Source organism: Sminthopsis crassicaudata, chromosome 2, assembly GCF_048593235.1.
Source record: "Sminthopsis crassicaudata isolate SCR6 chromosome 2, ASM4859323v1, whole genome shotgun sequence".
Taxonomy (NCBI): Eukaryota; Metazoa; Chordata; class Mammalia; order Dasyuromorphia; family Dasyuridae; genus Sminthopsis; species Sminthopsis crassicaudata.
In genome coordinates this window covers 422,742,572-422,769,342 of record NC_133618.1, presented here as the reverse complement: position 1 = coordinate 422,769,342, position 26,771 = coordinate 422,742,572, and the positions used below count along the sequence as shown (strand labels likewise).

At 36.3% G+C, this 26,771-nt stretch overlaps 1 protein-coding gene across 1 annotated transcript in view; it reads right to left on the bottom strand.

Moving 5' to 3' along the window:
* Window positions 1-12,248: 12,248 nt before the first annotated feature.
* DOCK2 (dedicator of cytokinesis 2) overlaps window positions 12,249-26,771 on the bottom strand; it is a 491,936-nt gene continuing 477,413 nt past the window's right edge. Inside the window, 9 exon segments of the mRNA XM_074292033.1 lie at window positions 12,249-12,447; window positions 13,871-14,010; window position 17,149; window positions 17,268-17,387; window positions 18,116-18,287; window positions 18,900-19,027; window positions 19,661-19,798; window positions 21,739-21,822; window positions 24,560-24,736. Of these exon segments, the coding sequence (XP_074148134.1) occupies window positions 12,385-12,447; window positions 13,871-14,010; window position 17,149; window positions 17,268-17,387; window positions 18,116-18,287; window positions 18,900-19,027; window positions 19,661-19,798; window positions 21,739-21,822; window positions 24,560-24,736 (1,023 nt within the window). The 3' untranslated portion in view covers window positions 12,249-12,384.

Here is a 26,771-nt window from a genome sequence, read left to right as displayed (position 1 = left end):
TTCAGGCTGCGCATTGTCCTTTGTACATCACTTTAAATTTACTTTCAGTTGAATGAAAATGTTCAGTGATAGGGAGAATAGATATCTGTGCATCCTATAAATATGTCTTCAGCTTTACTATGCTGTGTGGTATGTGCTGAGAGTATCAGGCCAAAAATGAGGCATTCATGTCCTCCATTGATGGAAACTGTGCAAACACATATATGTAAATGGGAAAAAAAAATTAAGTAATTTCAGAGAATACTAGTAACTGGAATGATTAGCAAAGTCCTCTAAAGAGATGATTCCCAAGCTGAACTCTAAAGGAAACTAGGGGTTACCTAATGTGGAGGTGAAGAGCTAGGGTATTCCAAGAAGGGGGAGTAATCAAGACAAAAGCACGCATGAGGAGCCACAAATAGGCTGGTTTCACTGGAATGAAGAATATGAGTTCATAAGCCTAGATAAAGAGGCTAGAGGCAAATTGTAAAGGATTTTAGCTATGTGATCTTAGAAAAAGTTACCTAACCTCTCTGATCATTGTTTTCTTATCTAAAAGACAATTAAAATTGCTTGCAATAACCTACTTTTTGAGATGTTGTGAAGGAAGCACTTTGTAAAACATAAAGTGTCATAGAAATTATTATTAACAATATCTTTAATTATATTAATTGCAATATAAATTATATTGATCAAAATATGAGTCAGTGGGCTATGCATATGACTATCCACACAGGATTTGATAACAGAGGAAAGACTGGTGAATCATAAATCAAGGGCTTAAGACTTCAAAGTGGTGAAGTGCTGATAAATGTTTAACAATCAGCTCTCAGGGAAATAAAAATAGAATCTGGACACACTTTTAAGTTGTCTGTATCATTAAAATTTTCTCTATCCCTTTAAGTCTATAAAATCAATAAAACAATAAACTAAGCCCTAATTTGTAAGTATTCTAAATTTTAATGTGTAATGTTTACCCTGAAAATTTAAGGATCAACTGAGTTTGAGCTTCCTTGGGGGATATTTAATCCAATTCGCTCAATTTACATATACAGGGAGATTAATTGATTTACTACACTAGTAGTAAACCATCCAGAATCATTGCATTTTTTACTATCTTCTATTATCTTGCAAGCTCTGGAAGGTTCTGCTGTGCTGTAAAGGCTCTGAATACAGAAAGATGCTCTCTGGCTGTTGTCCAAGGACCGAACTCTAATTACTGTGATGATAATGTGGCATCCCACTGAAGTAGGGCTTTCCCTTTTTTTTTTTTTTTTCCAACCTCTTACTAAATTGTTCTAAAAGGATAGTTAAATGGCTCCCCCTGGTGGTTTCTTCTCTAAATAATACAGTTAAAATCTGGTAAGAAAGTTGACATCTTCAGGAGCAATATGCAAAATTTCTATTCTTTCCTCAAGGTCAAGGATCATCCTAAGAAATATTTGCTCTTCAGAGTTGGGTGCTTTCAGAGCAGCCTCCTTCTGAAGTGCAGAGGTAATTAATGCTGTTTCTACTGGGGTCTTAGTTCCAACTGTCAATTTTCTCACCTGCCAAATTAAAAAAAAACTTATACCAAAGTGGCTTAGGGGCCACTTAAAACACAAAAACCAGATTAAAATGTAAGTAAGGAAATATTTTCTGAGTCTACTACAAACAAGACTACAAATCAATTGGGAAAATCTGATAAAATAAATAAAAATACAAGAAAATATAGATATATTAGCATGTGGTTTTCTGAGTCAATATGTACCCACAAAGTTCCTTATATATGGTGTAGTTCCATTTCTACTTGAATTTGACAGCTTATAACACATTATACTAAAGTTCTCTTTAAGTTGTAACATTCAAATTCTCACAAAATCATCAAATCAAGTTTTCAATTCTTTTTTTTTTAATTAAGTTAAAGTATCATTATTGTTTTTGTTGTTCTTGTCCCTTGAGAGGAACAGAAATGAAGGTGATACTATTGTTGGAGTTGTGAACTTATTTAAACGTTTTAAGTGCAATTTGGAACTATGTCCAAAGGACTACAAAATTGTGTATTAGCCGATGCAGTGAAACCACTACTAAGTTTATATCCCAAAAAGATAAAAAGAAAAGGAAGGGAACTTCTTGCACAAAAAAAAAAAAAAAAAAAAAAAAAAAAATCAGCTCTTTTTTATGTAATACAATGATTTTTTTTTTCATTTAATAGTATTTTATTTTTTCCTATTACATGTAAAGATAGTTTCAACATTATTTTTTGTAAGATTTTTAGTTTCAAAAAATTTTCCCTTCCTCCCCATGACACCAATTAAGTTATATATGCACAATAATTTTAAATATATTTCCATTTTAGTAGTGAAAGAAAAATCAGAACTAAAAGGGAAAACTGAGAAAAAAAAACAGCAAAAAAATGAAAATAGTATGCTTTGATCTGCAATCTGTTTCCATAGTTCTTTTCTGGATATGGATGCTATTTTCCATCAGAAGTCCATTGGAATTGTCATGAATCACTATATTGCTGAGAAAAGATAAGATTATCATATTTGATCACTGCACAATATTGTTATTATTATGTGGTATGTTCTCCTGGTTCTGTTCACTTCACTCAACATCAGTTTATATAACTTTTTCCAGATTTTTCTGAAATCTGCCTGCTCATCATTTCTTATAGAACAATAGTATTCCATTGTGTTCATTATACCACAACTTATTTAGCCATTCCCCAATTGATGAGCATCCCCTTGATTTTTAATTACTTGCCACTACAAAATATGCATCTCTTTTTGTAGTAACAAAGAATTAGAAATTAAGGGGATGTCCATCAATTGGAGAATGGCTGAACAAATTATGGCATAATTGTAAGGTTATATCATTGTGCAATAAGAAATGATGAGCAGTCAAATTTTAGAAAAATTTGGAAAGACTTACATGAACTCATGTGTACGAATAGTAAAGTGAGAATATTGTACACATTTTTATTAAAGCTTTTTATTTTTCAAAATATATGTGTGGACAATTCTTCAACATTAGCCCTTGAAAAATCTTGTGTCCTGATTTTTCCCTCCCTTCCCCCACATCCTCCCCTAGATAACAAGTAGTCCAATATGTTAAACATGGTAGAAATAAATGTTAAATCCAATACATGCATACATATTTATACAATTATCGTGCTGCATGAGAAAAATCAAATTAAATCAGTAAAAGAGAGAGAGGGAAGCAAAATAAAATGCAAGCAAGCAACAACAAAAAGAGTAAAAATGCTATGTTGTGAACCATATTCAGTTCCCACAGACCTTTATCTGGGTGTACATGGCTCTCTTCATCACTGAACACTTGGAAATGCTTTGAATCATCTCATTGTTGAAGAGAGCTGTGTCCATCAGAATTGATCATCATATAGTGTTCTGTAGCTGTGTATAATGATCTTCTGGTCCTGCTCATTTCACTCAGCATCAGTTCATGTAAGTCTCTCCAGGTCTTTCTGAAATCAACCTGCTGGTCATTTCTTATAGAACAATAATATTCCATAACATTTGTATTACACAATTTATTCAGACATTCTTCAACTGATGGCATCCATTCAGTTCTCAGTTTTTTGCCACTACAAAAGAACTGCCACAAACATTTTTGCACAAGTGGGTCCCTTTCCCTCCTCTAAAATCTCTTAATCTCTAGATTAAGTCCAATAGTAACACTGGTGGACCAAAGGACACAGTTTGATACATTTTGGGGCATAGTTCCAAATTGCTCTTTAGAATGGTTGAATCAGTTCACAACTCCACCAACAATGTAATAGTGTCCCAGTTTTCCCATATCTCCTCCAATATTCATCCTTATCTTTTCCTGTCATCTAAGCCAATATGACAGGTGTATAGTGGTATCTCAGAGTTGTCTTAATTTGCATTTCTCTGATCAATAATGATTTAAGGTACCTTTTCATATGACTAGAAGTGGTTTTAATTTCTTCATATGAAAATTGTCTGTTCATATCCTTTGACCATTTATTAATTGGAAAGTGGCTTGAATTCTTATAATTTTGAGTCAGTTCTTTATATATTTTAGAAATGAGGCCTTTATCAAAACCCTTGAATGTAAAAGTTTTCCCAGTTTATTGCTTCCCTTCTAATCTTGTCTGCATCACTTTTGTTTGTACAAAAACCTTTTTAACTTAATATAATCAAAATGATCTATTTTGTGATCAATAATGATCTCTAGTTCTTTGATCACAATTCTTTCCTCCTCCAAATATCTAAGAGATAAACTATCCTGTGTTCTTCTAATTTGTTTATAATATAATTCTTTATGTCTAAATCATGAACCCATTTTGACCTTATCTTGGTATACGGTATTAGGTGTGTGTCAAAGCCTAGTTTCTGCCATACTAGTTTCCAATTTTCCCAGAAGTTTTTGTCAAATAGTGAGATCTTATTCCAAGAGCTGGGGCCTTTGGGTTTGTCAAACACTAGATTGCTATAGTTATTGACTATTTTGTCCTGTGATTCTAACCTATTCCACTGATCAACTACTCTGTTTCTTAGTTAGTACCAAATAGTTTTGATGATTGCTGCTTTATAATATAGTTTTAGATCTGGTATAGCTAAGCTACCTTCATTTGCATTTTTTTCATTAATTCCCTTTAAATTCTGACCTTTTGTTCTTCCAGATGAATTTTGTTGTTATTTTTTCTAGGTAAGTAAAATAGTTTCTTGGGAGTTTGATTAATATAGCACTAAATAAATAGATTAGTTTTAGGTAGTATTGTCATCTTTAGTATATTCACTTGATCTATCCAAGAGCACTTAATATTTTTCCAGTTGTTTAGATCTGACTTTATTTGTGTGGAAAGTGTTTTGTAGTTTTGTTTATATAGTTCCTTTCTTTCCTTTGGCTGATAAATTCCCAAATATTTATATTATTGACAGTTATTTTAAATGGAATTTCTCTTTGTATCTCTTGCTGTTGGATTTTGTTAGTGATGTATAAAAATGCTGATGATTTATGTGGATTTATTTTGTATCCTGCAACTTTGCTAAAATTGTAGATTATTTCTAGTAGTTTTTTAATCCATTCTCTAGGGTCATTGTACACATTTAACAGCAATAGCATATGATTATCAACTATGAATGACAGCTTATCTCAGCAATATAATGATCTTAAACAATTACAAAGAACTTAAATGAAAAAAAAATGCTATCCATTTCTAGAGAAAAACTGATGAAGTCTGAATACAGATCAAAAACATACTTCTTTTTAATTTTTTTTAGTAATTTTTGTGTGTTTTCTTTTGGTCTGTGTCCTCTTTCACATAACTGATATGATAATTTGTCTTGTATGATTGAATATCTATAACCTATATCAAATTGCTTACTGCCTCAGGATGGTTTGTGAAGGAGGGAGAAAGAAAATTTGGAATTCAAATTTTTTAAAATGAATGTTAAAAATTGTCTTCAAATGTAACCGAAGAAAAGTAAAATGTCATTTTAAAAGAAATAAAGTTTTTTTCAAAACAAAATATATTAATAAAAAGTAAACTTAGAATGTGAAAAAATGTTAAAGCAATCTCCTGTAGAGTCTACATAGGTTATAAGAATTTGATATTCCTATTGTATTGTATATGTATTGAGACATACAGATCATAGCAATTATTTTTGCTTAAGTAAACTGATGGAATTAAATTATATTAGTTGATCTCTAATATCTCTTCCAGGTCTGATATTTATATTTAAGATTCCCTATGACTAATAGAAGACTCAAACTTCACTAACTAACTAACATTTTACTTTCTTGGCTTGTTTCTTCATCTGTAAAATGATATGGTTGGGCTAGATGATTTTCTTTGCTTCATATATAATTTGTTTTTTTTTTTTCCATCTACATCTGCTTGCCAATGCCTATGTTGGGAAAAACCAGGATGGAGATAGTCTATCTTTGGAATTTTGACACCTCTTAGTTTTAGGACATGTAATATCAAATCTTGAGGTTCATCTTGCTGCCAAGGGCTTAGCTGAAAATGGCTTAATATGTTATCCTCTCCAGAGATAGTTATATTCTAAATACTTCCTCCAATAGAATGCAAGATCATTGACAGTAGGAATAGTTTTGAATTTTTTTTTATTCCTAGTGCACGATACATAGGCTATACTTAATATATTGTTTGTTGAACTGAATTGAATCATAACTCTGAAAGTCAAAAAGAGTTTTTAAAACACCCAAAGGAATGATTTTGGAATGGGGAAATTTCTTTAACTATGACAGGCCAGGGGGAAGATGCTTCTGGGTAGTCTTGTTGGGGTCTCCTGCTGTCACTCATTTTATATTTCTTTCTCTATCCACTCATGGGGCCAGCTGTGATCACTGACCAGTGAGAGTCAGGACACCAGCTGCAAATGCCCAGATTGTCACCAGCATCTTCTCTAAGAGTCATCACCAGGGTTGCTGAAGCAGTTTCAGAAATGGCCTGGAAAAATGCAGGTATGGAAGCTTGAACAGCACACACACACACACACACACACACACACACACACACACACACACAGTGGTTCATTCCCATCTTTGTATTTTAATTTTTATCATCCCCCTTCCCTCTCTCCTATTTACTGCATTTTTACATTTTACTCACCCTTCAAGGCCTAGCTCAAGCTCCATTTTTTTGTATGGGACCTTCCCTAATCATTTCAGTTTTCACTCATGTTTCTTTCCTCTGAATTTCCATAGCCTTTAGAGTCTGTATCTCACAATGTGATATTTCATTATTTTGTTATTCAATCATTTTTCAGTCATGTCCATGACCCTATTTGGGATTTTCTTGGCAAAGATATTGGAGGAGTTTGCCATTTCTTTCTCCAGCTCATTTTACAGATGAGGAAACTGAGGCAGACAAGTTTAAGTGACTTGCCTAGAATCACACAACTAGAAAAGGTCTAGGGTCACATTTGAATTGAATTCTCCTGACTTCAGGCCCAGTGCTTTATCTACTGCACCGCCTAGATGTCCCTGGATTTCATTATGGAACAACTCATATTGTTCTCTCACTATTTTCATTATCTCATTTCCATAACACTGAATGTCTTTTCTTTGAGGACAAGGACTTTCTTTTATCTCCTACAAAACATAATACAAGGGGAATGAACATATAGTAGGTGCTCAATAACTTTATTGGTTCATTGGACATGGAATCAAGTTTGGAAATTTCCCTGAGGATTGGGGATTCTTCCCTTTGCCCAAAATAATCAGTTCACCTCAAAATTCTTAGCATTAATTATGGAGTTCACCAAAGAAATTATCTGGAAGAATATGCTTTGTGATTAATGCCTAGGTTATTGTATGCACAAGGCTGTAAGTGAGGCTGAGATACTGGACATTAAGGAGGACATTAGATTTCCCAGAGAGGACCGGGAGGCTGTTATCACTCATCCTCAGGCAGAGAGAGGATCTAAGGAAGAAAAAGAGCATTCTTTTACAGAAAGGACAAGGTGTCTTATAATGAAATCCTGGTTCCAGTCATGTTCTGCCGTTTATTGGCTAAGTGGTGCCATGGATACAATGCCTGGCCTGGAGTTAAGAAAACTCATCTTCCTGAATTCAAATCTCAGATACTTACTGTGTGATCCTGGGCAAGTCACTTCAAGCTGTTTGCCTCAGTTTCCTCATCTGTAAAATGAGCTGGAGAAAAAAGTAGCAAGTCACTTCAGTATCTCTGCCAAGAACACCCCAAAAGGAAACGCAGAGATCAGACAAGGGAAGTTCCAATTCAAAAGCAAAGCAATTTATAATTTATAATGTAGAAAAAGAAACTTGGATGTAGTGTAGGAAGTGAAGTCACTTCATTCAGAAATCAAATTCTTGAATTAAAAAAAAAAGATCAGACATGACAGAAAATCAACTGAAACAAACAATAATAAAAACAACTTTGATAAATTACTTCATAAATGAGGCCTCAGTTTCCTCATCTGAAAAATGGATAGGTTGGACCAGATAGTGTCTAAAATCCTTTTCATCATAGTATATTTTAAAAGAGCATTGGTCTTAAAGCCTACATTAGTTATGGGCAAGCTAGCAGGGACTTCTTTCTGCCACAATTCTCTCATGTGTGAATTAGGCATAATACCTGAAACATTTGTTTCACACCATAGTTGTGAGGGTGAAATGAGATATTATACTTGAGAACCTTAAAGTGCATTATAATATTGGGTATGATTACTCTATGAATGCTGAATGAAGGTCTCATCTGGAAAGAGAATGTGTCCCTGACTATAGTGGATTCAGTCAGAATGAGATCTGCACCCATCTGGCTGGCTTGGCCTTGAATCAGTAGGACACAGAAGGACATTGGCTTCAGGGCTTAAGAGAAGGTTGTCAACCAATCTCTAGCCAAAGAAGGAGGAGATTGGGAGAGATCTAGAGAATAAGCAGTCCAGTGAATCATGAGCATGATTGATTCATACACTCGAGATTGGGTAGGTATGGTAAGATTTCAGGATACTGAGAAGAATCATCTGCTCTCTGAACACCTGCCTTAACAGGTCAGTGATTTCTGAAATTCCTTAAGGAACCAAGTCTTTCATTCCTTAGTGAGTTGTCAGGTTTACAGTGCAAAAACCATACATGATACATTAAATGCACACTGAGATATAAATAATTGACATTGACTTTTTTCCCTCTGAATTTTAGATTTGAAAAGCGAAGGTAGGATGGAGAAGATGTCAGGTACCTGAAAGGGGAAGGAGCAGAGCAAGAGGTAGGGGGAGAATAAAAGAAATTAAAAAGGGAAGTGCTTTTCATTACAAATCTCATTGGCTTTATAATTTTGTCTGATATGATCAATAATCAATCAATCAATCATCAATAAGTATTTATTAAGTGCCTACAAAGTGCCACACATTGAGCTAAATGTCAGTGGTATAAAGATAAAGAGTAAAATGATCCCTACTCCCAAAAATCTTGTGTTCTAAAACAATGTCCCTATGAGACTATACTACCCATTCAACCATCTAGAGCTTTTCTTCATTGAACTTCTTCTGGTATTGGGACACTATGGTTAATCAACGATGGGACCAAGTCTGAAGCCATAGCCCCAAAGAGAATATTCTATCATATAAAAGTATATAATAGGGAATATGGAGGCTCCTCCATCATCCTCACATATGCAGATAAATTCTCCTAGTTCTTGCTGGTCATAGGAGTCTTTTAATTGATTACTGAACCAGAACTGTGTGGATATATTAAAAGAGTAATTACTACTCTTAAGTCCTCTTCCATTTGGCCAAAAAGTGTTAAGATGACTCTGAACTCCGGGGAATTGGAAGCTTATTGGAGGAAGACTCTTTCCTCATAAGACTCTGCCCTGGAAGTTCATGGCTTCATAGGCAAGCCTATTTGTGCCTGTGTGGGACTGCCTCCTGTTTTTATCTTCTTTATTTCTTAGTCTTATCATTTTAAAACATTTCTAAATATTTTAAAATTTCTGTTTAGAAATAAAAACAACCTGACTCCAGCTCCCTTCTACTTCCTCTCCCTCTGCTGGAGAGAATCCCTCAGACTAGAACCAAAAATAGAACTGTTCCTCAAGAAGATGAGGCAGGGGTGGGGTTGAAGCATTAAGAGGCTAGTACCCCTATTGAAAAAGTAGGTAAACCTCTATACTACTTAATAGCAATGAAGCTGAGGCAAACAGTGAAAGAAGAGGGTATGGCAAAGATACCGATCCTATAACCTCAGCCTGGCTAACTCGTCGGTTAGAAAGGGTCTTCTTGTGGAAGAGAGATTGGATCCGCTCTGCTTGGCATTTAGAATGGAAGACACCATTAATCAGTGGAAGTTTCACAGAAGTAAGTTTCGATTTAATGTTAAGAAAAAAACTAAACTAAAAAACCTTAAAATCCAAATTTTCTAATAGTAATAGAGCTATTCAAAAGGGAAATAGCCTGTTTCTGGTGATAACATTAGACATCCTCAAGCAAATGCTAGGTAACCATTTGTCTGCTATAGTAATATAATGGGATTTAAGTATGGTTTGTACAAGATAGCCTCAGAGTTCCTTTCCAGTTCTGTGATCTTTTCTTATTAACTATCGTTGTATATAATATTGGAGTCATGGTCTTCCTAGGGCTCAATGATGTATAACATTACTCTCCCACTGATTTTTTGCTGCTATATAGACTGAAACAAAAATATTTTTATAATCACTAAAATTATTATTAAATTTATTTTATTTTATTTATTAATAAGAATATTCAAAAATTTTTAAATTATTATTAAAGATCAGAGAGTAGTAGGAGAGAAATTGACTTAAACTGATCTATGTTCATGAGCCATAGATTGTGTATTCAAGAGTGCCATAGAACTAAACTATGGTATGGAACAAGGAAAGAAAAATTAAGGCCATGGAGGAAGGTGAGGTACAGTTAGTCCTCAAGAGCTGATTAATGTTTATTTTCCCATCATTTTCCCAACCTTAGCTCATGAGTCAAATCCCTGAGCTCCCCTTTCTGCACCTCAATAGACTAGTTCAGGCACCTCCACCAAAACCAAGTCTGGACCGAGATTCAATGCTCTGACAGTTGGATTTGAGGAATTGGACAATCCTAATAGTTTCTTTTTCTACTTTACAAGGGCAAACCTTTACCATTAGAGGCATGATTTCTAGCAAAAAGGATTTCAAAGCTCTTAAAATTTTTCTAATTTCCCATTATTTTTTACCTAATATTTTATTTTTCTTTCTCTTGGATTTAATGAGAATTCAGATGTATTGCCTCTGGTAAATGAGTGAAAGTAGCCCTGGGTTCTTCAAGACTAATCTAATGAACACAACCTATGGTGGGTTCTCATGAAGCTGGGAAATCTCCAAAGGGAAGCTTAGAGCTGGATTCTGTTTGTTCAAAAGTTGAATATTTTAGCTAATGGCCCCAACTTCATAAAACTGCCATGTTGGAAAAGTAGTGTGATACACTGAAAAGACCAGTGACTTTGGAGGCAAAGAACCAGGGTTCAAATTCTGCTTTTGTCATTACTTGTGTGGTCTTGGGTGAATCATGAACTCTTGGGTCCTCCACTACCTCATCAGCAAAATGAAAGGGTTGGAACCTATGGCCTCTAAAGTTCCATCACTGATGAATATTTTGGCATTCATCTAGGGGAGGGGGTGGAGGGAAAGAGGGGAAAAATTCGGAACAGAAGGGAGTACAAGGGATAATGTTGTAAAAAATTACCTATGTATATGTACTGCCAAAAATTTTATAATTATAAAATTAATAAAAACATTTTTTTAAATAAAAGAAAAGAATATTTTGGCATAGAAATCATGAAGACTGTTTATTAGGCATATATCTCCAATGGTGAAAGCTTCTCCATGGGATCAGATTGTGACCCTGAAGGGACCTTTGAGGTCATATGGTCCAGTCATTCATTTCATAAATGGGGAGAATGAGCCCCAAGAAATAAAACTATAAGCAGAAGTGGGATCCTAATATAGGCCTTGTGGATCCAATTACAATACTAATTTTTGCTCTTCTTAGAATGCTAACTGGCTACAGATATCTGAGTAAACTTATTTATCCCAGGGGTTGGCTCCCAAAGGGTTTTAGGGAGAAGACCTTTGGGGGTGACAGAGACATAACATAATAAAAAATCTCTGCTTGGGTCCTCCAAGCAGAAGCTGGCTTCCTTTGCTGTGATTCCATATGACTATGATTTATGCATGACCCATCTGGATTCTGTTCCCCTTTTTTAAAGTCTGGTAGAATGCTTACTCTGGTCGTCTTCACTCTTGGACTTTAGTTGAGAAACATGCAATGTTGCCAACAAGTCCCAGTTTGGAGAGGAGAGGGACAGGAAGCTAGTAACACCAATCAAGTGAATCCTCACCACAAGTCACTGAGTCACTTTTATTGTCAGTAAGAAAAAGAAACATGACATGGAAGAAAGGGACAAATAAAAGAGGTTGGTTGCTAGGTTTTAGAATGCAAAGGACTTTTTTCTTTTCTTTTCTTTTTTTTTTTTTTAAACAACAGTATTTTAAAAGGCTCTTCCTATTAGTCATCAGGAATTAAAAAGTACCAACAGTATAATTCCCTCCCTGCAAAAAAAAAATTCTGTTTTAAAAAATGTGGGATAGAAATACTTGTCCAGGATATCTTGAAGGCTGATATAATAGTGCTGGATTATTTCAGAAGAAGGAATAATGTCTATCTGTGTCCCAAGAATGCTTCCATGAATAGGGGGTTAGAACTTCCTCTCTGCCCCCACAAGATAATAAACCAAGTGATGGGGGAATCTTAGTCCAGTACGTCTCCAGTGTTGGTAATGAGCCTTCCAATAGCCTTCAGATACATGATCTGAATTTCACTTTTCCTTCTCCTCCTTAGGGCAGCCCCTTCCCTCTTTGTCAGAAGGAACCAGACCTGTCACTAAATCGGAGCTGCCTCAGAGGTCGGTAGACAGGGTATCTCCAGACTGTTTTCCTTCTTCAGAAGACTTGGATGCCAACTTTGAAGAAAGGAGACATAACACAAAATAATGACAGTATGGATTGCTTTAGTAATCAGATCCAATATCCCCACCTCTACCTCTCCGTAATTTTTCTCCAATTACACAGGCCAAACCAAGCCTAGTCTAGTGGAGCAGGTCTGTTCTGAGAGCCTAAGCCAATATACTTGGCCTCAACTTTAGTGATTTAAAGGAAAGGGGGAGGGATTAGAAGATTTGTGTTCAAAATCCCAGACTTCTCACTAACTAAATGATCAGCTATCAATTTTACTACTGGGATACATGATCTTAAAAGTTCCCCAAGTAACTTTTTTTGGGGGAAGAGATAGTAGAGGGTAATCACAAGGGTTATCACTGTTAGGGGACTGGACAGAAACAGTCCAGAGGAAGCTTATTTCTTCTTAATCATCACTTATCCCTAAGAGGAGAGTGAATAAAAGGAAGTGCAGTGATCCCTTCCACATCACAGGGGTTTAGGGGCACAGCACCCCATGATCTAGAAAATCTGAATAAAAAATTTTGACTCTCGCTTAATACCACAGAGAAAGTTTGAATTATTATGGTATTAAAAGATAAAATTTATTGATATTATATAGCATTATACATATATTTTATGCATTTCTGAGTTTCCAAAATTTTTCTGTGCTGTCTACTAGCCTTTCTACATTTAATTTCTTATGATGACCCTTGATTTATTGAAACCACAATGGGGAAAGTTGTGATGTGAAAGGGATAACTGTATTCTGTCTGATCATTTCCTATTTTGTATTAATTAGATAGATCTTGGTAACAATGCTAAGTTAACTTGTTCTTATGCTGTTTTGAAGGAAATATTGCAAACACCCCCACTGTCGTATAAATGTCAGTGACAATACTCTAGAAAAGCTCTTGATATAAGCCAAATCACCTTTTCTGGGTCTCTGTTCCCTCTTCAGGAAAAATGAAGGTATTGGAATAAATAACTAATATTATAATCTTAGGCAATCTTTAGTGCCTTCCCTTTGGCAGTGACATTAACAATTATGTCCTGGGAGAGGTTTTTTTTTTTTTTTTTTTTCCTTTGATGTCAACATCAAAAGTTTGGGAATATGTGCCTATCCTTACTACTTTTTTTTATTCAGATTTTATATCACTCACAAAGGGCAAGGGCAGGGGGTAGTGATGTGAGCCCAGGTAAACCTGCTTCTTTGAAACCATGAGTGAGAGGAGACCTCATGTGGCCCTGGTAGAGAACTGCACTTCTAGCCAGAGTTTGGCAAGTCAGGACTGGAGGAGTGGGCAGACATCACCGGGGCTCCAAAATTGTCAACCGAGGTACCCTCCTAAACATATATCTCTTCCTGTCTGCTACTGCTTTTCTTATGCTTCCTTCTCAGCTCTCTTGGGAATTTGCCATATGGCAACCAACCAGCCCTGTACATACCATTGTTTTGAAGAATTGGTTCACTTTTTTCCTTGTTAGGGTTTTCTTGTCCCCATCGGAAATAAAGAAGGTCTGGCTGAGCCGGGGGGATGCACAAGCCTCGTCCGTCCCAGGCATGGGGGCTACTGACAATGTCAGTGCTAGAAATAACCCAGATAGTGGAGAGGGTGAGAAGAGGAGGTCATGAAGGAAACAGGAAGGGAGGCAAGTCCTGCTTAGGGATAGCTCTTAATTGCCAGAGAGGAGGAAGTACTTTCTCTAGCTTTTTTTGTTCCTATAAGGAGACAGCACAGAAGAGTACTGGTTTTGACATCAAAGGACCCTTTGCTGAAACTGTGTTCACCACTCCATATGGGGTCTCATAAGTGAATATAAGGACCACAAAATTTTGATTTATTATCAATAAAATGCTTGAAACTAGCAGTAATGGTGGTGGTGGAAGTAGTAGTAGGGATAGAAGTGATTGGAAATAGTGATAATAGTGGTGCTTCTAATGGTACTATGGTGCTAGTAGTAATAGTATTAATAGCAATGATGGTGATGGTGGGGGTAGTGGTAATAGGAGTAGCAGCAATTGTAGTAGTAATAGTAATAGTAGTAGTAGTAATAGTAGTCATCATCATCATAGTAGTAATACTAGTAGTAATAGTAATTCATATTAGCAGTAATATTAGTACTCATAGTAATAGTAGTAGTACTATAATACTAGTAGTGATAGTAATAGTACTAGTACTAGAAGTACTAGTAGTAGTAGCAAGAGTGGTAATACTAGCAATACTAATAGTTACAGAGTAGTAATAGTAATAGTAGAAGTAATAGTAGTAGTACTATTAGAACTAGTAATAGTACTAGTAGTGGTAGTAGTAATAGCAGAAGTATTAGCACTACTAGTGGTAATAGTAGAACTACTAGTACTACTAGTAGTAATAGTAGTACTAGTAGATGTATTAGCACTAGTAGTAATAGTAGTAACAGTAGGAGTACTAGTACTAGCACTACTAGTAATAGTACTAGCACTACTAATAATAGTAGTGTAAGTAGTACTAGTAATAGTAGTATTATAGTAGTAATAGTAATTACTAGTGTTACTAGTAGTAATGGTAGTACTAGTAGCAATAGCAGCAATAATAGTAATTTAGTAGTAGTACAAAAAGTAATAGCAGTATTACTACTAGTAGTGACAGTAGTAATACTAGTAGTATTAGTAGTACTAGTATTAGTAGTATTAGCAGTAGTATAAGTACTAGTGATGGTAGTAGTATTAATAGTAGTGGTACCAATAGTAGTAGTAATATTAGTACTACTAGTCATACTAGTACAAGTAGTAATAGCAGTAGTATTGGCAGTAGTATGATAGTAATAGAACTACTAGTAGAAGTACTAATAGTACTAGTACTAGTAGTCATCACAATAGTAGTAGCAGTAGGAGTAGTAGTAGTACCAGTACTAGTAGCAATACTAGTATTAGTAGCACTAGTAGTAGTACTAGTAGTAGCAATAGTAGTAGTAATAATAGTAGTGGTGTTAGTAATAGTAGTAATAACAGAGTCATAATAGTACTCATGGTAGTAGTAATAGTAGTAGTAGTAGCAATATTACTAGTTCTAATAGTGGTAGTAGTACTGGTAGTATTAGTAGTACTAGTAATGGTAGTAGTAATAGTAGCAGTACTACTAGATGTAGTACTAGTACAAGTAGTAGTAGTACTAGTAATAATAACAGTAGTAGTAGTTATAGTAGTAGTGCTAATAGCATAATAGTGATAGTACTAGTAGTAGTAGTAATACTAGTAGTAGTAATAGTGCTACTGGTAGCAATAGTGGAGTAATAGTACTAATAGTAGTAGTAATAGTAGTAATACTAATATCAGTAGTACTAGTACTAGCAATAGTAGTAGTAATAGTAGTGGTGCTAGTAATAGTAGTAGTAGGAACAGAGTAGTAATAGTCATTATAGTAGTAATAGTAGTAGTACTACTACTAGTACTAATAGTACTAGTTTTAGTAGTGGTAGTAGTAGTAATTATAGCTATGCTAGTAATAATAATAGTAGTAGTAATAGTGGTGTTAGTAATAGTAGTAATATAAGTACTAATAGTGTTAGGAGTAGTAGTAACAGTAGTAGTACTAGTACTATTAGTAGTAGTACTAGTAGTAGTGGTATAGTAGTGGTAGTAATAGTAGTACTACTAGTAGTAGTAACAGCAGTAGTACTAGTATTAGTAGTAATAGTAGGACAAGTAGTAGTACTAGTAACAGTAGTAGTAACAGAACAGTAGTAGACATCATAGTAATAGTAGTAGTACCAGTACTAATAGTAATGTAATAGTAGTACTAGTACTAGTACTAGTAGAAGTAGTATAGTAGTGATAGTAATAGTAGTAGTAGTAATAGCAGCAGTAGTAGTAGTACTATTAGTAGTAGTACTAGTAATAGTAGTAATACTAGTCTTAGTAGTGGTAATAGTACTAGTAGTAATAGCAGTAATACTCTAGTAGTAATAGTTGTACTACTAGTAGGGCACGAGTAGCACTAGTAATAGCAGTATTAGTAGTAGTACTGGTACTAATAGTATTATTAGTAATAATAGTAATACTAGTAGGAGTACTAGTAGTATTAGTAGTAGTGGTAATGGTATTTACCAGTACTACTAGTAGCAATAGTAGTGGTAGTGCTAGTAGTAGTGCTAGCAGTAGTGCTATAGTAGTAATAGTAGTATTAGTAGATGATGGTAGTGATGGTAGTTATGGCAGTGGTGGTTATTAGGAGCTAACTTTTAATGTCTGCTTACATTATCATTATGCAACTGTCTACAGGCTACTGAGTGCCTGAGGCTGTATTTGAAATACAACTCTCTATAAGCACTCTGCTGCTTCTCTAACAGTATTAATCTTTTACTTGCCTACTTCAAAGCTGTTGGGATGATTCAATAGAATAATGATTATGAATGTGCTTTGTAAAGAATTATGTGCAATATAAACCTAAGAAATGATTGTTCTAATTTTTTTTTTTAAACTAGAAAGTTTCTTGAATCCACAGAAGCAATTCTCTAGATTAAGGGAAACTTCAGATTTAGAAAGACTAAGAGCTCAATGTGGCTATGGAAAGGATTGCTTTATGATGAGAGAATGAGAAGGATGAGGATAGTCTTGAATGTGGGGCCCAGGTTTTTCCTGGCTAGAGGCAGGAAATGAGGGAGGACAAAAAAGGGAGGGTGTGGATTAACATCAAGTTGTAGGGGAAGAATATCCTGAATAACTGAAAGATGGGATTATTTACCCTCTTTGAGCTTTACTCAAAATTCTTTAGCTAAGACATGACTATAATTTGTATCCATCTTTCAGCTACCTGGTTTCAATACTCGAGTTCCTTTGAATTCTTTGCAGAAGGATTTATACCTGGAATTGTGGCATAGATTGACTGGCAAAGCTCATCTGCTTGAGGACAGATGTTTTTGGTAGCAGTGTCAGGTGTTCAGAGAGGTTGGTATCACTCATGAACTCGTGCTTCCTTGATAGCTAGATGATAATACAGACACAAAATATACTAAGTAGATGAAATTTGTGACTGAAAGCTGCTAAGCAGTTTGGGTCTGTGGTCATAGTTAAAACTGCAATATTAAATATATTTACACATAGTCACTTCCCTACAGTGTGTTATTCTGTACTCTGTAGAGGTAAGTAAGAATCAGTCTCTCAGTTTCTTTCTTTTTTTCTCCCTCCTCTTCCTCTCTCCCTCCTTTCTTCTTTCCTTCCTTCTGTCCCTTCATGCTGCCACCACTGTCTCCTCTTCTTCCTCCTCCTCTTCCTCCTTCTTCTCTGTTTCTCTGTCTGTGTGTGTGTCTCTGTGTCTCTCTATCCCTTTCTCTCTGTGTCTCTGTGTCTCTTTTCCAGAACAGCTCTGGAAGAAGCTTACTAGATACCTAAGAGCTTGGACTTTAAAAATTATAGTCATAAAACATTACACTTTAGTTATCATCTGTAGTCCAGTTCATTTTTCCAGATAACCAGAGAGTCACTACCCAAGATCTGAAATAAACTGAACTGAAACTGCCCAAGATCACAAAATTAATGATCCTAAGCCTGGGGAGTTGTGGTTGGAGAGGGAGGAGTACATTAGATCCCAGGGATAGAGAGAAGAAAGCTCCAGACTGCTCTTAGCTGGGCTCTGCTAGCACCCCAATAAGCCTCCTCCTTCCCCTCAGATCCTATCAAGGCATGAGAAGTTTTAGTTTTCTGACACTCACTCGCTTCATGTCTGACTCAGCCACATTCTTCTCATCAGCAAACACCACACTACTTCTTTTCATTCTCTTCTTGGACCGCCGTAGTTTTACCTCAGGCAGGGTGTTGCCTTGAGGGAGATTCTCTTCCATATCTGCTTTTGGGATCCCTGGTGGGGCTACATCCAGGTCAAAGCTAGAAGACACAAGCAGCAAGCAGTAAGAGATGTATCTGTAAAAATAGCATTGAACTTCCCTGCCATGCTAGAACTTCTTTGTTGGGAGTGGAGAAAAAGAGTTTCTGATTTGTATACCTTAGAATAGGAATTAAGGAGTTGGGGCACAGGAATAGAAGAGGTGCTTATCAATTACTCTTGTGGAGAACCTGACAGCAGTGGGGAAAAAAGGTTATAGAGGCATGGAAGTTTGCCAATGTAAGAAAAGTGTATTGATATTGAAATGGGGTAGACAAGGAGAATGGCAATATTATAGTGAACATGAGGAGAGTCACTCACAACCATCATCATGTCCTATGAGATGAAGGCATCATTTTTCAGGGGATGACACGGAAGATAGATGGGGTAAGAGGGTAGAGATAGTTCTATGAAGCTAGAAGAACAATAGGGATTTCTTAGATTGGAAAGGCAGAGGAATACTAGGTAGGGATCAGTTGGAAAGTAGAACATGAGGGGCGCTTGGGTTGGGATAAGGGGGCAGGACACAAACCAAACTGGGGAAAGCCCATTTTGTGAAGAACCTGTAAAGGTTTCCAGGAAAGAGCAGAGTCAAGTGGATAGCCATAGCCAACCTTTCTGATGCAGCCTTGTTGGGAGTACTGCAGTCTGAGCCCATGGATGCTAGGGAGATGATGGACATCTGGCGATAGGATCTAAGCATGGACCGAGGACGGCCTAGTCTCCTGTCATCAAAATCAGGCTATGGAACAAAAAACACAAGACAAATGAGAACTACATAATTCAGATAGAGACCTCTTCAAGAAGCAGATGGGAATCAGGCATAGATGTAATTTCAACCATAAATCATGGATACCTATAGTGGTTGTAGGTATGAGTAGTTTGTAGGAAGATAGAGAGTTGCCACAGAAGGCAATTAGTAGACTCAGATTTGTTCTAGAAAACCCAGCAGTCTGGATGGAGTCCTATTTCTACCAAGTATCTTTGCTGCTCAAAGCATTTGTTGAACAAAATTGCATGGATTAACAATTTTATCAAAGAATCAGAATCTTGTTATTTGATATCCACTATAGTTTTTAATGGTATGACTGTATTTTAGAATTCTTTCCATCCTAACAATCAGGACTCTGATTTTACTCTACTTTGAGCCAATTAATCATTAATTACGTTTCTAATCCTCATTCCTCTCAACCATCTCTTCTCACCTACTCATCTTTCCCCTCTCTACTCACATACATAATCAATCAATCAAAATCTCTCTCTCTCTCTCTCTCTCTCTCTCTCTCTCTCTCTCTCTCTCTCTCTCTCTCTCTCTCTCACACACACACACACACACACACACACACACACTTCATTCTCCAACATAGGGCCATACCAGTTCTCGGACTCCATATTCCTTTTCCACCTTCACTTTCAAGTTCTTAAAACACTCTTCCATCCGATCATGAAAAGGGCGGAGGTTATCAGATACTCTTTTTTCATGGATCTTAATCCCAGCTCCTAGGAAGGGGATCTGGAAAGGATAGAGAGGAAATGGTGAACTGGGTTCATACTACAAACTGCCAGATAATTATCAACGGCCTCTTCTTTAGAGTCTCTGTTCTTTCATTTCATATCCCTAACCCCAGTCAGCTCCCTAAGGATCATATCTAATTTGCCTTTAAAAAATTCATCTGAGTTCTATCCTTCTAGATCTGGGTGACCCTTACATATTTATTGACTCACCAAAGTAAATAAAAAAGAAAAAAATAAAGCAAGAAGAGGCTAGATATCATGGAATATATTAAGGATTAAAATCCATTTCGAGGTTTTTATGGATTTTGTTTTTTAAAGCAGCCCTTTGTATTAAGAGTAAAATAGAATAAAAAATTATATAAAGTATAAAAAAGTATAAAAATATAAAATATAAAGACATAAGAAGTCCTTAGGGATTCTTATTTCAAAAAGAAAGAAAATAAATACAACAGAACCTAGATCCAATGTTTCTACATTCCAGATCTGCCCAGAATAGTATATATTCATTCCCTGGAGCAAAAGCTAGATTTCTTCTATTCTATGAATGAAGTAAGCAGTGACAGCATTAATCCATCAATACCTCACTGGGTGTCGCTCAAACATCTGCCACCTTAGGGCTGATCTTTCCTAGTTCTCAGAGTCTCTGACTTTTGGAGGTAAATGTATCTTTTCCGTAAAGAGAGGTATATAGACAGCATTTCAGTATCTTGGTAGATACTGAAAGAGGACTGAGAGGAAAGCACAGGTCTATCAGGAACTTGGCAATAGTAACCTGAAAAGCTACCTCCTAGATATCTTTTTTCTAAAAGAGAAAGGGGAAAGAGGAAGGAAAGAAGGGAAGGGCAGAGGGAGGAAGAGAAGACAGAGAGACTCAGAGAAATGGGCTGAGAGAGACAGAAAAAGAAAAATAGAAACTGACAAAACAAGAAAGAGAGAGAGGTTGAAAAGAGAAGAAAGACAGAAGGGAAAGAGAACAAAATAGAGGGGGGAGGGGCAGAAGGAAAAGGGAAAAGGAAGAAGAAAACGGGGACAAGTAAGGAAGACTGTTTTTTTGAAAGAACAGAAATACTTCTATTCTTGTCCCAAAAAGTATAATCAGGCTATGTTAGTGTTTAGAGCATTTGACCAGAAAAAGTTAAAAAAAAAAAAAAACTACCAATAAAACCAAAAAATACAAAAGCTCTAAGACATTTGAAAATAAACAACTGCTTATAAATGTGTGATTACCTGCAACCAACATTTACTTTGGGCCTGGATTTCTACCCTTGTGCCCTCTTGGCCTATGCCCCCTTTTACTCAGGCAACATGAACTCAGGGAACAAAAATTGGGTTTTAATTTAATCTCAGTAAAATAAGATTAATACAATGAATTCATGGTGGTGGTAGAGGTTGAAGGAGGAGGAAAAAGACAATCATATTAATTATTTCAATGTATAAAAAATTGATCTTTGGATTATCTTCTATTTTAGCCTGCTCCCAAAGCAATTATCCCACTGTTAATATAGCTATAAATTGTCTCAAGGTTTCCTTCTCCTGATATTCTTTAGGAAAATAGTATATCATAACGGATAATGCATTAGACACTCCGGAGGATATGACATTGAATCCTGACACGTTCTAGGTGTGCAAACATGACCAAATTACTTATGGTTTTGAATTTTGTTTACTTTATGTATAAAAAGGTACTAATAGCGCTTGCAACACTCACCTAACAGAGTTATTCAGAGTTCAATCAAATGAGATAATGGAACTTCAAATCATTATGTAAATGTCAAATATAATTTTTATTATTGTTTCATGCAATGAAGATGTCATCCGTGGAAGTGATAGAAAATCATTATAAATCATGTTCTGTCATTCAGAAGAAATCAAAAGGAAGGAGAGAGAGGAATATAAATACTGAATAAATCAGAAATTCCCTATCTCATCTTACAGTACCTGCCATGCGATCAAGTCCTTGAGCCGGAGAAGTTTGTCTTGGTCTTCAGGGTGATCTCTAGTATATTCTTCTGTGAAGAAAGCCTGGATCAGATAGACAAGAATAAGTTTTTTTGTTTGTTTGTTTTTCTCCCAAAACACATACACACACACACACACACACACACACACACACACACACACACACACACACACACAGGAGACTGGCTAGCCCCATGCCCTCTAGTGTTTGGCAAAGAATTTGATTTGATAGAGAAGGCAAACAGATTTCTCTGCTTCAGAATAAAGTTACCTGTGGAGGTCTATGCTGCAGAGTCCCTATTGGCTAAGAGGTTGAAACTAGGTCTGGCTCAGAATTGGAATTATAGTTTAAATGTGAGGTGTCAGGAACTTGAGGATTTGTTTCTTAGCTTCTTATTTTGCTCACTATGACCTTCAGAAGGTTATCTATCTAGATCATTGGTTCTTTTTTGGGAAAAATGGATGGATAGATAGCTAATTAAATCAAAGGATGGATGTGTGTCTATGTGTCTCTTTCTGAGTAAATATACCTATATCATTGCTCTAGACCTGCAAGATACAACAATGAGAAAGTGGCTAACAAGATGATCTTGAAGTTAAGAAAACCTGGGCACAATTTCTGCCTTTGATACATTCTCTTTGCTTCCCTAAATGAGCAGCTTAACCTCATTAATCATCCTTGAAAATGAAGGACAAATAACAACCTCAACAACTTCCTAATTTACATATATTACAGATGAGTTGATAATTTGCCTCAGTAAAGAGAGTCCCATACTGGAAGCTGCCTAGAACTGTCCACACACATTCATGTAAATATGTATAGATCTAAACATACAACACCCAAACACAACACTATATGTGTGCAGATGCATATATTCAAAGAGTTTAAGGGTCAGACTCTTATGAAAGGCTATGAATAGCTGCAACAAATCAAGGTATGTTCTTTAGTGAGACAATTTTGACAAAGCTATAGCTTTTATATTGTTTTTTTATCTACTAATGTTGCCACAGCCAGCGCCATGTGTTGCAGCTGTTTTGACCATGAAGAATGGTGAGATATAACTTTATATGGAGATACAGATAGATAACTGATTATATAGCGTGATTACATATTATAGTTATATGTTATACCATATAGCTTATAGTTATATTATAACACATATAGCTTGATAACATATTATAGTAATAGGACTCTAATATTAAGTAACCTAATATCCATATAGGCAAAACAATTTTTATTTTTCTATTATTCTAGGTCAGGTGGATAATGCTTGTGAGATGAACCACTTCAGGGGCTTTGAATCATTCTCCTACTGTGTTAATGTTAGACTCTCCCACCAATTCAAGGTCTTAATAATGAAACTTCCCTTACATAAACTTCATCCAAGCTCCCCCCCTTCAAAAAAAAATTACCTCTTCTCAAACACGACCTTTTAAGAGTATATAATCTTACCACCTGAATTTTAGCTTTGACTAGATTCTCTCCCCAACATGTTGCTCTCACTCTCTGCTGGGGAGTCAAGTCCCTATCTGTTTGTCTGTTTGCCTGCTTGCTGCATCACATAACAATAAAGCTCATGATATATTATTTCCTAAGTACTACTTCTCTAGAAGTCCCAAATCTAGGCATTTAAATTCACCTGAACTGTGAGGCCAAATAAAGCAATAACTCTCCCTGTCTCTGTCTGTCTGTCTGTCTCTCTCTCACACACACATATGTGTATGTGTGTATGTTTAGGCAACTGGATACCACAGTAGATAGGTCAGGAAGATTTATTTTCCTGAGTTTAAATCTGGCCTTAGACATGTCCTAGCTGTGCGACTCTGGCCAAGTCACTTAATTCTGTTCTCCTCATCTGTAAAATGAGCTGAAGAAGGAAACAATAAATCACTCCAGTATCTTTGCCAAGAAATCCTAAACTGGGTCACAAAGTGTTGGACATGACTGCAAAACTAAGCAACAACGGCCATGTGTGTACAGACGTATACATGAAATCTCATAGCATCCTTCCTAGTAGAAGCTGCTGCAGTTGGTGGTGTGGTGATTCTGTGGCCACAGTGTTCCAAGAGGAAGCTGAAAGGTATTCCTGGGGAATGTTCTTGGATTCACAGCTGCTGTGGGCAGAGTTTGCACTGGTACAGTTTGTCTTAGACTCTCCATCAGCCTGTAAGGCCTTGGATCAAGTAGAGACAGCTAAGTCTGTTGGATAGGGATGGGACTCCCAAATCAATCTATTTCACCGGGTCACAGCATTGAAAGAGGCAGCTGGGGAGAGTGGGAAGGCAGTGGGTTAAGAGTGAGATCTGATGGGGAAGCCCAGACTTTTGGCCTGGTCTTGGTCTCCTCATCTGAGAAGAGAAGTTGGAACTACTAAGTGTCTAATACCTTCCAGCTCTATATCTATGGAAAGGACAATGAATTTCACTGGTCAGCTCTATCAATGCAAGCTGGTGATGGCACTTAGAAAGTTGTCTAGAGCAGTGAGGGATTAAGTGCCCAGTAGTGTCAGTGGTGGAATTTGAATCTGGCTCATTCTGATTTCTAGGCTGGGTCTGTAGACATTATAAGATGCTGCCTCTCAAAATCTATGACCCTCTGAAATCAATTGGTGAGTAGTCTGAAAGATTTGTAGAGGGCAGATATGGCAGAAGGTCCATCCTAGCTGCTTCCTGTCACTATAACCTCATCAGGAAACATCTAACAGGTGAGGAAAAACACAAGGAAATAAAGGCTTCTTCCATGTTCTCCCCCGACTAGGAAGGGGCCTTTGGGACATCCTCTTCCTTCCAAGGACCTCACCTTTTCATATTTTGCAAACCCTCCCATGACAGCAGGGTCCACAATTCCATTCAGAAGCATGGAGAGGGGGTTTATGGGGAGATTCTCATCACTTTGGTACTGATTAATCATCATCAGGATCTTTTCGTTGGCCGTGGACATGGTTTCAATGGCATTCTCCAGAGGACTAATTGTGGTCTATGGAAATCAAAGCACAAAGAAGAAATAGGCTTTAGTACATTTTATTTTGGTGTGTAATGAAGAAAAAACTTTCAGAGGCATAATGGGAGGATCTTGTTACACGCAGCTAGGTGACATAGCTGATCTGGAGTGAGAAAGACAGATCTATGTTCAAATCTACCTGAAACAGTTAATACTGGGCAAGTCACTTAACCTTTGCTTCTTTAACTGTAAGATAAGGATAAGACTAGTGTCTACATCCCAGGGATAAAAGATAAAATGTTGCTGTAAGGATAAAATGATATCACATTTGTAAAGTCATTGCAAACCTAGGAGTACTATATAAAAGCTTGTTATGGTAATAATGGTGGTAGAGCTCTAGGTCTGGAGTTAGAAATATCTGAATTCAAATCTAGCCTCAGCCACTAACTAGCAAACTTCTAGAGACTACACACTTTTGCATCTTGATATACCAAAAATCTAGCACAGTAGACTCCTGATAAATGTTCATTTAACTGAATTGAATTGAGCTGAGTTAGCAAGAAAACTATGTCATGCTTCAATTCAATTGTTTTAGACAAGCATTTATTAAGTAGCAATTTCTATTTATTTTGTAAATAGTTGTGCATGTACACATTGTTTTGCTGGACAGAAAGCAAACTTTGTCAGAGAAAGTATTATTTACTTTTTGTTTTACACCCTTAAACATTGAGACAGGCATGCAGTAAGTGCTTAATACATGCTTATTGATTGATTGGCTGATTGGATGCCAGATGCTATGCTTGGTATTAGAGATACATAGGCAAAAATGAAAGAACCACTGCCCTCAAAAAGCTTACATTCTATTGAGGAATATGAGGAAACATGTATTCAGAGAAGAAAATCTCAAACATAATGAATTCACCTAATTTATAGTTTTCCCTCAAGCTCTGAATACACACAATGGGACTTGGTTTGTTTGTATTTTTTTCTGACTGTAAAATTCCATTTTCCCCTAATAAAGGGAAAATTTTCTTAATTCTTCTTCTCTGAAGATAACATAGGAGTTTAAGCTTAGCACGGGACAAGAAACTCTAAAAATATCTAAAGTTCAAAGAATTAAGAGATCTCTGGACATCAAAGAAGTCAGCAATGAGACATCTTCTGATGTTAAACTTCTCATAAAAATCCAAGGAATCTTGAGCAGGTAAGGACAGAAAAGAAACCCCCTCAGTCACCGAGAAAGGAGATGCTATTTATGTCATAATGAATAGAATGGTGGCCATCATGCTAACTCAGATCTGTTTAAACTTCTTGAGCTAAGGGCACCCACCACTGCTTCAGTCTGTTCCCTGACATTATCTGGAGCAAGATTCATGGAGTATCATTCCATTCGCCAGGTTCCAACTTTCTCTGCATGTCCCTTTAATCTCAAACCTCCCCTTCTTTTTCACCTGGGGAGCTATGAGAAGAGCATTTATTTTGCATCATGAATAGGAATTGAGAGCCTGGGGTTCTTTTTGCATATAAGGACCCAAGCCTATACAAAATAAGGGACAGAAATGAATCTGAACCCATTATGCTGGGGCCAAGCTCCCTGCCCTCACACAAGCTCTGTTTGCATAAGCTGAGGTCTGCCATCTGGTTTCACATCAGATTCACAGACCAGCTCAGCGGGTGTTTTATGAGCCACAAGCCTATGCTGCGTTCTGAAGGAAATTTATCATGACCGCTTAGATTGAACCCTGTAAAGTACCATGAATTTCAGCAGGGCCCTGGTGTGGCAGAGAATGAATCAGGTTTTTAAATAAGTTGGTAAAAACAGAAATACCTATAGATTTGATTTTCCTCATTTTTGAAAGCTTTTTTTATTATTCCTCAAATCTTTATCATCTCTGTCGTCATCAAAGTCAAGAGAGTGAGAATAAAAATATCTTTAGCTTCTTATCTATGGACATTAGTAAAGATGAAATATAAAACTCCTGTTACAGGAGGATTTGATGAAAGAAGCCTGGGGAGTTCAGAGACTTGGATTCTGGTCCTGATTCTGTCATTAATTTGTGATATGACTTTA